The sequence below is a fragment of the Anas platyrhynchos genome, chromosome W (genome assembly GCF_047663525.1).
Source record: "Anas platyrhynchos isolate ZD024472 breed Pekin duck chromosome W, IASCAAS_PekinDuck_T2T, whole genome shotgun sequence".
Taxonomy (NCBI): domain Eukaryota; kingdom Metazoa; phylum Chordata; class Aves; order Anseriformes; family Anatidae; genus Anas; species Anas platyrhynchos.
Window position 1 is genome coordinate 6829524 of NC_092620.1, and position 14302 is coordinate 6843825.

The 14302-nt window shown below is 37.8% G+C and overlaps 1 protein-coding gene across 1 annotated transcript; it reads left to right on the forward strand.

Moving 5' to 3' along the window:
* The first annotated feature begins 1329 nt into the window (after positions 1-1329).
* On the forward strand, positions 1330-13082 carry LOC113841203 (synaptotagmin-4). The gene is made up of 4 exons (XM_027447901.3): positions 1330-1807; positions 5559-6373; positions 7832-7952; positions 10234-13082. Exons 1-4 carry the CDS (start codon positions 1774-1776, stop codon positions 10539-10541), a joined length of 1278 nt encoding a protein of 425 aa, XP_027303702.2. The 5' UTR covers positions 1330-1773; the 3' UTR covers positions 10542-13082.
* Positions 13083-14302: the final 1220 nt, after the last annotated feature.

Here is a 14302-nt window from a genome sequence, read left to right on the forward strand (position 1 = left end):
AGAATGTTGTTTCTATGCTGACCATACAGGGGTAGTATGGGACACCATGGCTAAACTACGGGAAGGGCTCGAGAAGAATAAAAAGGAGAGAGAAGCTCAACAAGGATGGTATGAATCTTGGTTTAGTCATTCTCCCTGGTTAACTACCTTGCTGTCGACAATAGCTGGGCCTTTGGTACTTCTAACACTCATTTTAACCTTTGGACCCTGTATACTGAATAAAGCGATTGGGATAGTAAAGAGCAGATTGGAAGCAGCACACCTAATGTTAATAAGAAAACAATATGAACACTTAGAGGGAGACCAGGTTATTAGTAAAGAAACTCCCATCCTCCCACTTGCACGAGAAGCTGTTGCCTGGTTTGATGAACAAAATGGTGAAAACAAAAAGGGGGGATTGTAATAAATACTATATAATAAGTTTGTTAATCAAACCAGTGGGAAAGCTTGTGGGGGCTGTGACAACCCTGTATAGCTGTAAAGTTTCCAGCTGACCATCCTGATAAGAACATGTATAGTGTTTTCTCAGCAAGATCACAACCCGCAACGCAGAGGAAGACTACAGCCTTCATCCTCACAACCACCGGGAGGTCCGAGACGACCCCCTAGCAACAGTACGCGCAACCGCAGGACATACCAGGATATGCCATGTACACCCGGAACAACCAAGCTATAAAAGGGGGACTCTGGTGGGGGTGAGGTGCGCGCCGTTGGTGGAGCGGAGACTCCCCGGCCACCCAGCGCTGTTTTGCCTGCTTGAATGCTTGCTTAATAAATTTGACTCTGATAAAGATTATTCTGAGAGTCGTTTTGGTTCTGACCACTTATTACAAGGGCTTGGGGTTTTATGTTGGAATGGCTGGTGGGGAGAATCAGGGAGGAGGGACAGGGAGAACACATCAGGAGTTTTCGTGACTCAAATCCAGTAAGTGTATCACATTAGTCATAGGAGAAAACTGCCTTGCAGTTGGAGCCAAGGCATCTGGACCATCTCAGCTGGCATCTACTTCACATCATTGTAGCCTGTCCAGCTGATAGATAAATAAGCAGATAAATAGATGTTACCACAGAAAAACAGACACACCCGTGTATTCCACAAGATGCATTGAATCACAGACATTAGCATTCCTGTCTGTGTCCGACAGAGGGTGGGAGCTCCTGCAGCAGGGCAGTTAAAATAATCAATGAGTGAGTGTTCAATCCCCAGAAAGACGGGGGGGGGGGGGGGGGGGGGGGGCTACGGGATACATGGACACACAAAGAGATGGAGGGGGATGGGACATGGGAAAGGTGCTGATTTCAGCCCTGTAGCGTCAGGATTGCGTCAATTTGGGTTTCAGCCACGTCTTCAGTCTCGGAGCAGAGCTACACAGAAGAGCCAAAACAGGAAGGAGGTTGTATATCAGTGTGCAAAAGGGGAGGACCGAAGCTTCCCCTCCCCCCGCTCCTCCAGTCCCCTCGCATACTCTTCCTCCACCTTCCCCACCGCTTTTTTTTTCTTTATTTTTTTTCTTTTTTTTTACTTTTTTTTTTTTTTACTTTTTTATTATTATTATTATTTTTAAACCACGTTGGAAAAGCCGTCTGCCTGAGTGGTTTGAGAGACAGGGAGACGGCTTCAGAGCTCCGGGCAGGTCTCTGGACACCGGGGGGGAGGCTCCTGTTCCCCGTCAGAAAGCTCCAGCACCGCGGGCCACATCCCCAACAGCGCGGACAGCATCCCCAGGTCCAGTGACAGCATCCCCAGCACCACGGGCAGCGCACGCCGCCAACATGGCTCCGATCACGGCCAGCCGCCAGCACTTCGGTAAGCGCATCCCCATCCCGGCAGAGGGGCTGGAAGTTGCTGGGGACTGCTCCCTTCCCCAGGAGAAGAGCATGCAGGCAGGCTCTGCTGAGCCACCCTGGCGCCTCCCAGTACGCGGCGTGTTGGAGAGGTTTGACTAGGTGCATTTTTGGATGACGGCGGTTTGATGTTGTTTTCTCTGTCTCGGTTAAAGTAGCACGGCTTCAGAGTTAAATGATGTAAATGCATCTTGTGCCACAGAGAAAATCTTTGTCATTCTTGGAATAATTGTCATTCCTTTTTACTTGTCATAGAGAAAGACTTGTCAACCGTTAGTTAAAGTGAAATGTAGTCCTGTAAAGAACATTGCTAGGAGAATGAAAATACAGGATCCCAGTGTTTTTGGCTAAACAGCTCTGTTGTGATTAATCTGTGTTCACTGAGAATAGCAATGATAACAATGAACTTTTCAGTTGTGGCATTTCTACACATTGAATAACTGTGATACTGCAAGTTTCAGAAAAAGTCATAACGTGCACTTATGAAATAGGTAACTAAATAGCTTTACTCAGAAAAGCTGTGAGTAAAAATGTTTTTGAACTCTGCTTTACAAATATTGACTCTAGCCTGGATGTTATTTGCTTTAGCAGTGGTTTAATTAGAGGATCACTCCACTGACTTAAGTGAGGTAGCTCCAGATTTGCATCACATAACTGAAACAAGAATTTCTCCCAGGATCAATAAGTGATGTTTCCTATTAATACACTGCCTTGAATGCTAACTAAATGATTTACATTATGACAACAGCAAAAAATTCAGGTTGTATTATAATTAGCTGTAGATGTAAAAACATTTTAGTTACCGTTACCTTTCCTGCCTACCCTACCCACTTGATGTTTCTAACTAAGCTTGTGACATCATCCTCATCTAATTGCTTATTTAAGGCAGTTAATTAATATTTTAAATAATAAATTGATTCTACAACTGCTTTCAGTATTTGTAGAATAAAAATATTGCATAATTTCCATTACTATCAAAATTTTAATTGTAATCTCATGAAAAAGTATTGAAAATGTGCAGATCTTTCTTAAAAGCTATTTAAAGTATTATAATTAATTTTCAGTTACTCCTTGCTTTCTACCTTTATACCATGTACATTTACATTTCTGCAGCCCAGAGAATTCTTGAAACTCAGAGCCACGTGCTTAACTTAGAAAAATACTTTGATTACGTATATATTTTTCAGTCATCTCATTAAATTCTTATAATTAAGTATGTAGACTGATATGGTTTGTAAGCAAAGGTGAAGTGGCATGAGCATTGTCAGAAGCAATTAATAGCCAGGCCTGATTCCTTCTTTGCTGGAACATTATGTCCTACTTCATTGTGATGGTTATTGTGTTTTTTTTTGTTTTTTTTCTTTTTTTTTTTGACTCATCTCACTGAAAAGCAAAGTTATGGTGGTAGCACATCTATTTGTCCAGATTTTACCTAGATGAACTTGATTTAGTAATTCACAGAGGGAGATAGTTTTGCTTCTCTCATCCAGGAGGATCTGCTAATTATTTGCTAGAGGAACCAGAATTGTTACACAATTGCCTTTATGCATCAACAATATCATTCCATTAATATTCTACTGGTCTCCATTGTTGCAAAGAATAAATATTAAGCTCTTACATTGTGGAAGGTTTAAACTCACTTAGTAGTGTTACTTATTGTCGTGGTTCCGCTCGAGTGGGCAGCCGAGCTCCACCACAGCCGCTCTCTCACTCCTCCTCCTCAAAGAGGAATGGGGAGAAAATATGTGAAAGGGGCTCAAGGATTGAGATAAGGACGAGAAAATCACGCAATAATTAGTGTAACGGGCAAACCAGACTCAGCATAAGAAGACAGATAGTAAGATTTATTGCTCATTACTAACAAGCTAGAGAAGTGAGAAACAAAGGAAAGAAACCAAAAGCACCTCCCCCCCATCCACCCTCTTCCACCTCCTCCCCCCGAGCGGCGCAGGGGAACGGGGGAATGGGGGTTATGGTCAGTCTACAGCACTTCTTCTCTGCCGCTCCTTCTCGGTCACTCTCGTCCCCTGTGCTGTGGGGTCCCACCCACGGGATGCAGTCCTTGACGAACTGATCCGGCGTGGGCTTCCCACAGGCAGCAGCTCTTCCAGAACTGCTCCAGATATGGGTCCGTACCACGGGGTCCATCCCTCAGGAGAAAACTGCTCCAACCTGGCTCCCCTACGGGCAGCAGCTCCTGCCAGATCACCTGCTCCTGCGTGGTATCCTCTCCACGGGCTACAGGTCCGGCCCGGAATCTGCTCCGGCAGGGGTCTTCCACAGGCGGCAGCCTCCGTCGGTGCAGGGCCACCTGCTCCACCGTGGTCTCCTCCACGGGCTGCAGCGTGGAACCCTGCTCCACCGTGGTACTCCATGGGCTGCAGGGGGACATCCTGCTTCACCATGGTCCTCACCACAGGCCACAGGGGACTTCTGCTCCGGCGCCTGGAGCACCTCTCCCCCTCCTTCTACACTGACCTTGGCACCTGCAAGGCTGTTTCTCACTCCCTTCACTCTCCCGGCTGCTGTGTGGCGCAGCAGTTTTTTTCCCTGTCTTAAATATGCTCTCACAGAGGCGCAAAACAACATCGCTTATTGGCTCAGATCTGGAAAACAATGGGGCCCTTCCCAAACATGGGGCGGCTTCTAGATCTTTCTCACAGAAACCACCCCTATGGCCCCCTGCTACCAAAGCCTTGCCACGTAAACCCACTACACTTATGGGCAAAATTGGATTTCTAATTAGTTGTGCTCATTTGCCCTTTCAATGCATACTTGTGAAGGGCTAATGATACTCTGTATGTAACTAATGTATCCCACGTGACAATTGAGGTTGTAATGCTTGCTCAGTTTTTTCTTCATTCAGTATTTTAGTATAGGATTCATATTAAGCTAGAGGAGAATTCTGGTTTAATGTTTTTCTTATATATTCCTAAAAAGTTGTGATCCTTCCTGTAAACTCTCTATGGCTTCAATTCATAGTGTTTTAAATTCAAAGCTTACTGGGTATCAGTGATACACTTAAGCAATTTTTTCAGCTTTGGACTCACATGTGACCCAGAGTCTCATCCATCTGTATAATACACTTGGTATATAATCATCCTAAATTTTCTTAGTAGCCTTTTTCCTGCAAAGTATTGAAAATCCCATTGAAACTGAGTGTTTTAACTTCGTGTTAAACTCAGATTTTTGTCAAGAGATACCTCTAGGCAGTTATGGGATCAGACCATAAGAATGAGCTAATTGAGTGTACAAAGTGTTCTAGGAAGTGGTGTGAAAAGCAGATGATGTATCTATAAGTAACACATATTTCAGAATCTGTACTACCTAACCAACAAAGCTGCATAAATTCAAAGCTGAAACCTGAAGTAGTTTTACTCACTGACATATAAACACAGAAACTACACCTAGAGGGATGAAATAGTTGAGCTATTACTTATGATTATTGCTGTTAGGATGAGAACAGTATTTTCCTTCCAGACACCCAATAAATGGAAAAATACTAACATAGCAATTGTCTTTGTATGGGACTGCACATTCATGCTTGAACGTGGCGAGTGGTATGTACAATGCAAAGAACTTTTAGTCCATTGACACTGCTGTTATTACCATCTTGTACCAGTTTGTTTTACTAAATTATTACTTTATTAAATATCACACAGAGTCCAAGGCATTGCCGCTTATGTGCTTGTTGCTGTTTATTTAATTTGCAGATGAAATTCCTACAGTGGTTGGGCTCTTCAGTGCATTTGGCCTTGTCTTCTCTGTCTCCCTTTTTGATTGGATCTGCTGCCAGCGCAAATCTTCCAAATCCAACAAGACCCCTCCATATGAGTTTGTCCATATTCTGAAGGGAGTTGATATTTATCCTGAGAATCTCAATAGTAAGAAGAAGTTTGGAGCAGATGATAAAAGTGAAGCAAAGAACAAATTGGCAATGCCTAAGAATTCTCTCCATCTAGACCTAGAGAAGAGAGATCTAAATGGCAATTTCCCCAAAACAACCTCTGAAATACAGAGCTCTCCATATCTTGAAAATGTGTCTCCGAAACACTTTTCGGAAAGTAAGAAAAATTCAGTATCCCCTGATAGTTTAAAGTCCATCACATCCCTTTCATCTGAAGAAAAACAAGACAAGCTAGGAATACTCTTTTTCTCTTTAGAGTACAACTTTGAGAAAAAGGCATTTGTAGTGAACATCAAGGAAGCACGTGGGCTGCCAGCAATGGATGAACAGTCAATGACTTCTGATCCCTATATCAAAATGACAATCCTGCCTGAAAAAAAGCACAAGGTGAAAACCAGAGTGCTGAGAAAAACCTTAGATCCAGCTTTTGATGAGACTTTCACATTCTATGGGATCCCCTACAGCCAAATTCAAGACTTAACACTTCACTTTATGATCCTGAGCTTTGACAGGTTTTCCAGAGATGATGTCATTGGAGAAGTCCTCATCCCCCTTGAAGGAACTGAATTGTCAGAAGGAAGGATGCAAATGGACAGAGAGATCATCAAAAGAAATGTTAGGGTAACATATTTCTTATTTAAAATTTAGAAGTGTTGTACTAGTTTTAGCTGATTCTTGTGCAATGCTGCTAGCATATTGGAAAGAGAAGGGTACAAGTTTACCATGTAAGCTATTGAGATGTTTCCATAATGGCAGCATAAGGAGGTAGCTATACAAATGAAATAAAAGAACATTACAGGAAAGAATGCAAAGATTTATACATTATTATTATTATTATTACTACTCCTCTTTTCTGTTTGAAATCATGTTTTCTCAAAGTGTATTGAAATCAATGCACATCTTTCATTTCATATCCAGAGGTTGATAAGCAGGTTCTTAAAAAATACAGGTAGTCTTTACTGAAGGAACTGGAACCTCTTTGAGACTCTACTGGTGGTGCAGTAGCACGTTCTTTCACTTCAGTGCTGTTACTACCTTTTCTCTCTTAACAACCATGGTAGAGGCTGTAGCACTTCTAAGGACAGTAAGATATGAGGGAGATGCCAAAACCTCACTGAAGTCAATGACAAAGCATATTAACTTCACTAAACTAAAAATATGTAAAATAATTGTCTCATTTCAGAATGTAAAGACCACAATCATAGTTGAACCACAGAAATGCACATGTCTCACACACGTCTTTTAATCTCTGCTAAGGAAGTGGACTGTATATTGGCTTTCAATCTGATTGTTTTCAAAGTGCAAGCATGCTGACAAATCAAATAAATGTCTACCAGACACATACCTTTAACTAATATCATTATTTTGCAATTCTATCACTATGTTACAACTATAACTATGTCACTGATATTTTGTTGATAATTTACTGGGTTTTCTGGTATATAAGGTATTCTTTTTGCTTGCTTCCCTTGACTTCCTCCTTTCTGTGAACTAAATTACTCCTGCAAATTCATATCTAATAATCATAGAGAAAGTCTTTGATCTTATCTTTATTCCATTTATATTATACTACATTAGAAAGTGTCAGGGATGAGATTTCACTAATTGCTTTTGAATAGCTAATGGCTAAAAAGATTTTATGGAAGATTTTTTGTATATTACCTTTATTCTTTTTTTTTCAACATAGCTTTCACAGGAGTTTGTTTTTCTTAAGGTGTTTTTCTTTCACTGAGAGTTTTTTTTCAGGATGTAGGATTTCATTTCTAATCTGTGAAGCTAATGATGCCATGTCAACCCATATTTTCATTTAGTTATTTATTTACTTATTTACTTTTGTTCAGTCTAATAGCTAATGATAAGAAGAGTTATGTAACTATAGTACAGGAAAATTATATTTGCTAGACAAAGCAGCATAGCTTCATAAGTTATATACTTCTACACTAGTCTGGGATGCACAGTTATGTGACGTTTTAGAAATCTTATTAGCTCTACTTTCAAGCATGGTCAATATAATTGCTCGTAAATAGTCTTATTTCTTTGTTTCTTTCTTTTTTTTTTTTTTCCCTTTCATTTCCTTAGAAATCATCTGGGTGTGGAGAATTACTGATCTCTCTCTGTTATCAGTCTGCAACAAACACGCTAACTCTTGTTATTTTAAAAGCCAGGCACCTACCTACATCTGATGTTTCAGGATTATCAGGTAATGGTTTTACTAATGAATAAGGCCAAAGAATGTACAGTAAACATAGAAGACAGTTGAAATGTAACATTTCAAAGATTAAAAATAGCCCAGAAATGCAGAAGTGGTGTCTGTATTATTTGCAGCCTATTAATTTCATTCATATCTAGGTCAATGCTTTATTTTGCAGAGTATATATTTTAGAAATTTGTTCTTCAAACACATTAGAAAAACTATGACATCTGTTAGCACTGGAAGCCAATGAGTTTTGTCGTTGTCTTGAACAGAATCCATCTGACATAAGTATGGGATGTTGTTTGCAGATACTAAAAGCTTTTATTTATGACAAAAGATCAGTTTATTTATGACGATCAATATTGAGTGAGATCCTCATAGGGTATATTATGGTATATTTCAGCTTAGCATCCAAAAAGGCAACCAGTTTCATTTGTGCTGAATTTGGCCCACTGAGCATTAACATTTATTTGGCAAGGTGAAAAGGTGAACTACCCCACTGCTTGGGGGTATACTAAAGCTTTTGCAGTCCCTTCTCCTGGTCTTGTGCCATTTTGCATTCAGTGAAACTTTCTTTGAAGTCAGTACTAGAATTGCATTTAAATACATGTTAATCCTAGATAATATAATAACATAATAAAATTTAAAATGCAATATACTAACCACTTGAGAATAAGACAAACACACAAGAAGAACAGTACACAGCAGAGGACTATACAAATTATAGCACATCTGCTATTGATTCTGTGTAAGACTTAACTCTTTCAACACAGGATTTTCTTGAAGGAAAGAGGAAGTACCCTTTGGAACTACTGAATCATAATTACTACAGCCAATAATACAGTCTTTCTACTTCTAACACCAAGAAATATTGGTGCTGAGGTCTCCTAGTAGTCTTAATAAAATCAAGAGGAACATTTCAGCCTTATCTATTAGCCAGAAATAACAGAAAAGTTCATTTAAAAAGAAATGAACAATGGCATGAAAGCACTGATGGATACTGATTTTGATATTTTTAGTGCTTGTGTAGCATATTCTCATTCCAAAGCTAATGAACATTTTAATTATATAAAGCTATTTTTTAGAATGTTTATTATGATGATAGATTATGAAAGTGAAGATGTATTCTATCATACCTTACTCCTGTCAAACCATTGTCAATCCAAGGAAACAAAAAATTTTTCATTATCTGACCATTTCAGTCTGATAGCTTTGGCATAGAATTTTTAAATATGGGTCAATTTAATTTCACTTAAATAAATTAAAAAAAAAGAGAAGAAGTTCAACTGTTCTTGATGTTTATTAGCTGACTGTTTGCATAGACTACTTCACTTAATAGAAATGAATTTGCATTGCATCTCTGCACCGTGAGATTTTGGAAACAGGTACATATTTGCACTGAAATACGTGTAAATATAAATGCAAAATAAATATACTTGAAATGGATGATTTCTAAAGTGTTCTTTAGAATTGCTCTGAAGAAGTATAGCTATTGTTGAAGACAATAGCGAAGGAATCTTGCAACAGTTGAAAAATTCTGAGGATTGCAAACACTCAAAATTGTTTAACAGAGCTAAAATATGGATATTTTCTCTTCCCTTTTTCAATAGTACAGTACAGACATAAAGTCAAGTACATATCCTATCAAGAAATGTAGTCTTACATTTAAAGTTTAATGTTAAATTTGTTCAATAAAAATCGGTGGGAGAAATTTAATCAAATTAATTGACTTAGAAAGATCCACAACTGAAATGAATCGCATCCATTCTCTCAGCATGGGATTATTCTCTTGGTTTTGAGGCTTTGCTTTCCATGAGCCTTATTAACACTAATGATTTTCCCCTACTTCTAAAATGTGTGAAAAGCAGATTTCTATTACATGTAAATATATAGTGATATATATTTGTCAGAATTCATTACAATTTTATGTTCTTTCAGACCAGTTTTAGAGGTAGTAGACATGTAAACATGAGCGTTAACAAACTACAGGGTAGAATTTATCTCATAGAGGAGTCACCAGCATTTGGTTAGATGAATTATGCCCTAAACTTTACTGACTGTCTTGATTACATATTTGGTGACCATAAAAGGAGCTTAAAGAGACTAATTCAGAAGCAAATACAAAAAAAAAAAAAAAAAAAAAAAGAATGAGACAAATCATCTTTAGTAACTATCCCTCACTGGGACATAATTCTGTTGGTATATTACAAAGTTTACCATCAACTAGATCAAGGAATTTCTAAATGACAATTCAATAGCTTATCTGTGTTCTTTCTTTTCATTGCAGATCCTTATGTCAAAGTGAACCTGTACCATGCTAAGAAAAGAATTTCTAAAAAGAAAACCCATGTGAAGAAGTGTACCCCCAATGCAGTGTTCAATGAATTGTTTGTCTTTGACATTCCTTGTGAGGGCCTTGATGATATCAGCATTGAATTTTTGGTTTTAGATTCAGATAGAGGGTCAAGAAATGAGGTCATTGGCCAGTTAACCTTGGGATGTTCAGCAGAAGGAACAGGTGGAGAACACTGGAAGGAAATTTGCGAATATCCTAGGAGACAAATTGCCAAATGGCATATGTTGTGTGATGGTTAGCAGCTCAGAGAGGGGTTGGAACTTGAAAAACTATATATAATTTCCATAGGCAAGGAGCAGTTTTCTTTCTTTGCTATGTATAATTACAGGCTTGTAACTACAAGACTTTTTTTTGTGGGGGTGGGGGAGTAAAAACTGGATTGAATTATCAAAATAGAAGGTAACTAAATTTTCAGAGTAAATAAAGGAATTTCTATTTCATTAGGCTTTAACTTAATTTGATTAAATTTATATTCTTCTGCAGTTTACATAGCCTAAAACTTCTGAAGCAGTATAAACTTCAACAAGGAAGTCTATCTTCTTGATTGTTTCATTAAATGAAAAACAAAGAAAATAGTGAGACAGATTACAAAACCTTTTTCAGCCATTTAGCTTCCTGAGCTGTGAGTTATATCATTACAGTCAATAAGACTACTCACAACATACGAAGTTTAATGCATTTTTTAACTTTTGCAGGATAGGAAAACAAACTATCATTATAATTTATACAGTATTATGTTAGACAAACTACTTGAAAAGTGCATTTCACTTAGCTGATATGCATTAATGTCCATTACTGATTGTACTGAAAATTGGTGGTGGTAAGAAAAATTTTTATAATGTCTTGTTAGTGTGACATATGTATGCTTAAACTTAAATTGTGCCAGGCTAGGGGAATATAAAGTGTCAAAACCCAAGTATATAAACAAAGCATCTAGGCCTGTGAAATTTACTCTTGGTCACACTTCATACATTTTTAGGCTGTCAGAACTATAGCACAACTATAAGATTATTTCCTAAAGTTTGTACACTGATTTCTGATACAGAAGTTTGCAAATACTACTCCTATGTCATTTTTACATTATATATAAAGAAGAATATGATGTTAGTTGTTAACTGAATAATGATTTTAAAAGTGGAAAACAGTTTTCAGTATTTTTGCATATATAATTTTGTCACATGTAATCCCACTACAATGAATGAAACTATTTGGGAATTAAGGTATTGCTCAATGTGAGTAAAGGTAACAGAATGGGCATACCAGGAAAAAAAAATGTTTTAGATGTTCAGTTACGCTCATTAAACAACGGATGCAGGTCTTATTCAAAACTGTTGGAGATTTGTTGACTTTTCTCTGTTCCCATATGGCCAAATTATGTTTGCAGTAAAGGACACTGAAATATGAAATATGCAAGTAGAGAAATAGTACTGGAAGAATTCTATTGAGGGTCTTTCATGTTTTGTGTCAGTAATTTCTCCAGTTTTTGAGAATGTTTGATATAACACTGTTTATAAATTTTGTAAAAATTCATTTTCAAAATAACATAAACAAGCTGTCTATGATAACACTCAATGTAAAAAAATGCGTATTGTATGTATAAAGGAGAGGAATCTTTTTTGCTTATTTCTTTAGAAAGCTGATGAACTGCTCAAGGGCTAGAGTTTGCCAATCCAATTATATCAAGTAGATATAATTCAAGGACACTAAGTCAAAGAAAAGATGCCCACAGGCTTCAGTGGGGTTTGAAGTGGAATCACAAAGCAAAACTCTTCTTGTGAGACAACAGCACAATGGCACCATAGATAGGGGGAGACACTCTTTGATTTAATATTGTCTGAGAGAGTTTAAGGCAGCACCATGCGGCCAGAGTTGTTACTATTTCTAGTAAGGACATAACAAAATTCATAATGAAAGTGATTGCACCAAATAGAGTGGTAGAGTGGTATTGCCTGCAATTTAAAAAACAAAAAAAAAAAAAAAGAAAAAAAAAAGAAAGAAAGGAGGTTTTGAATATTGGCCCATAAATAACACATTATATCTAAAAATCAGATGACAAGTGTCATCTGTCTCCAATGGACACAAATTTTGACATCGGGAGAAAAAATCCACCCTTTAAAGTTAATGATGGGCGATGACCATTGTTCATTTTGCATCTAACAAGTTGTCATCAAAACATCAAAACTGTTTAAAAGATTATATAGCAGCCTGAGGGTTAATATTTTTACCAGCTAAATGGCAGTCGTTGATGGGGGTAGGGGGTAGGAATGGGAAAGGGAAGCAAATAAATTTTTATTAAATTGAAAAAACTGTAAATAGATTTTTTTTTTCATTTAAAGCAATGTTTAGCTTGGAAAGTTGAGTAAAGAAGACTCGTAACACATCTGTAAACCAGACAAGGCAGGAGTGAATATAGACCTGTCTTGAGATGAGAAATGCTGCTGTTTTATAAAGTATTCAATTCTCATTGTGAATATCTTGAACTCTGTTAAAGATACTGTATTGTATTAAACATGTAAAAAATGATGTTTGTCTAAGTAGTTTACAAAAACAATAACTCCTTGAATGGGAGGCTATCCATGTATGGAAATCTGTCATAACTAAATACCTGATTTGTTATCGTGTTGTAACTTAATAGAAGCTGTTCGAGAGAAAGCATGGTGTATGAGATTTTGTAAGTTATTTGTTCTGGTTCTGTATGTTGTGCCATGTGTGTAAGACAAGAATAAACTGCTGCTTTTGTTCATCCCATCCCAAAATAATTATACCACCAATGTGTCTTTTCCAGAGACTTCTGCTATTATTTCTGCTCACAGTTTACTCTTTCATGCTTCTGTCAAAAAAAAAAAAAAAAAAAAAAAATTGACCTAAAAAATCTTCCTCTTCTCACAGAGGTGGATCAGAGTTATTCTGCCAAATATTACCCAGGCTTATCACATATTCTTTATTCTCAGATTCTTGGTGTATTTTTCTTGAATTTTACTATACACTCAGGCTAGAACTTGAGGCATTGCCCATGTTGGAAAATCTGAGTCCTACTAAATGAGGATGAATTCTAGAATATTAGGTGAAAGAAGTAAAATGCGAGTCACATTACTGTTGGAATCCTGATGACATTCCATTTTGTCTTCCAGAAGTAAAAAATATCCCTTGGACAATCATGCTGTAACACTCTTACTTCCTTTATAGTCATGTCAGGCACTTTCTCATCAGATGAGATGGATAGAGAACACATTCCTTCAAATGTTAAGTACAAATGCAAACTTTGTTACTGTCACCTCTAAGATATTAGGGTATTTTACCAACACAAACCTAAATCAAGGGAATGGAAGGAAGTTGCACATGGGATACACATTGCCATTTAGTGACTCCCAGTGTAAACCTACAACTGCTTCCCTGGAATGGATCCCTGATCCTTGTCACATAAATTGATGCGTGAAAACTATGACAGGATACACTGTCAAAAAAATGGCACAGAACATATTATATGGATGTAAGCTGGCAAAACCTGCCTGCCAAATCTGTCCCCAAGGGAAGGGTATCAAGTCTGAAAGACTGCTCTCTTCTGTTCTGTGCAGCAACTTTTCTTTTTTCTTCCCTGCATTGTGCAGTTCTCCTCAAACAATGGTGATTCATGAGTCATATTTCAGACCTTTTCTTCAGGACACATGGAGAATATCTTTAGCTTTTTTTTGACTATAATGCTGTTGAGCCTCAGGGAAAGTTTCAAGGCTACTGTCCTGATTGCTATTTGGATCTCAAATTATTGCAACAGACAAGTCCTGTAAGGCCTCACAAGAGACCTTACAGATGCCCTCCCCTTTGCAGTAGGTCTGATTCCTAAGGTATAACTCTATTTTGTAAGCCCCTTGCATTTACACAGCATCATGGATAGCAACATGCTGCACACACAGTAGCAATGCATAACCACATGAGCAATACTTCTTTTCCTCAAAAAAAGATTCATATATGTTCTGTGTAAGCTGCTACCTTTCAGCCTCTG

Excerpts from the sequence above, each read along its gene's own strand:
- LOC113841203 (XM_027447901.3), top strand. The coding sequence starts at position 1,774 with ATGGCTCCGATCACGGCCAGCCGCCAGCACTTCG. Across the intron at positions 1,808-5,558 it reads GGCCAGCCGCCAGCACTTCG|ATGAAATTCCTACAGTGGTT; the intron begins GTAAGCGCATCC and ends TTTAATTTGCAG. Across the intron at positions 7,953-10,233 it reads TGATGTTTCAGGATTATCAG|ATCCTTATGTCAAAGTGAAC; the intron begins GTAATGGTTTTA and ends TTTTCATTGCAG.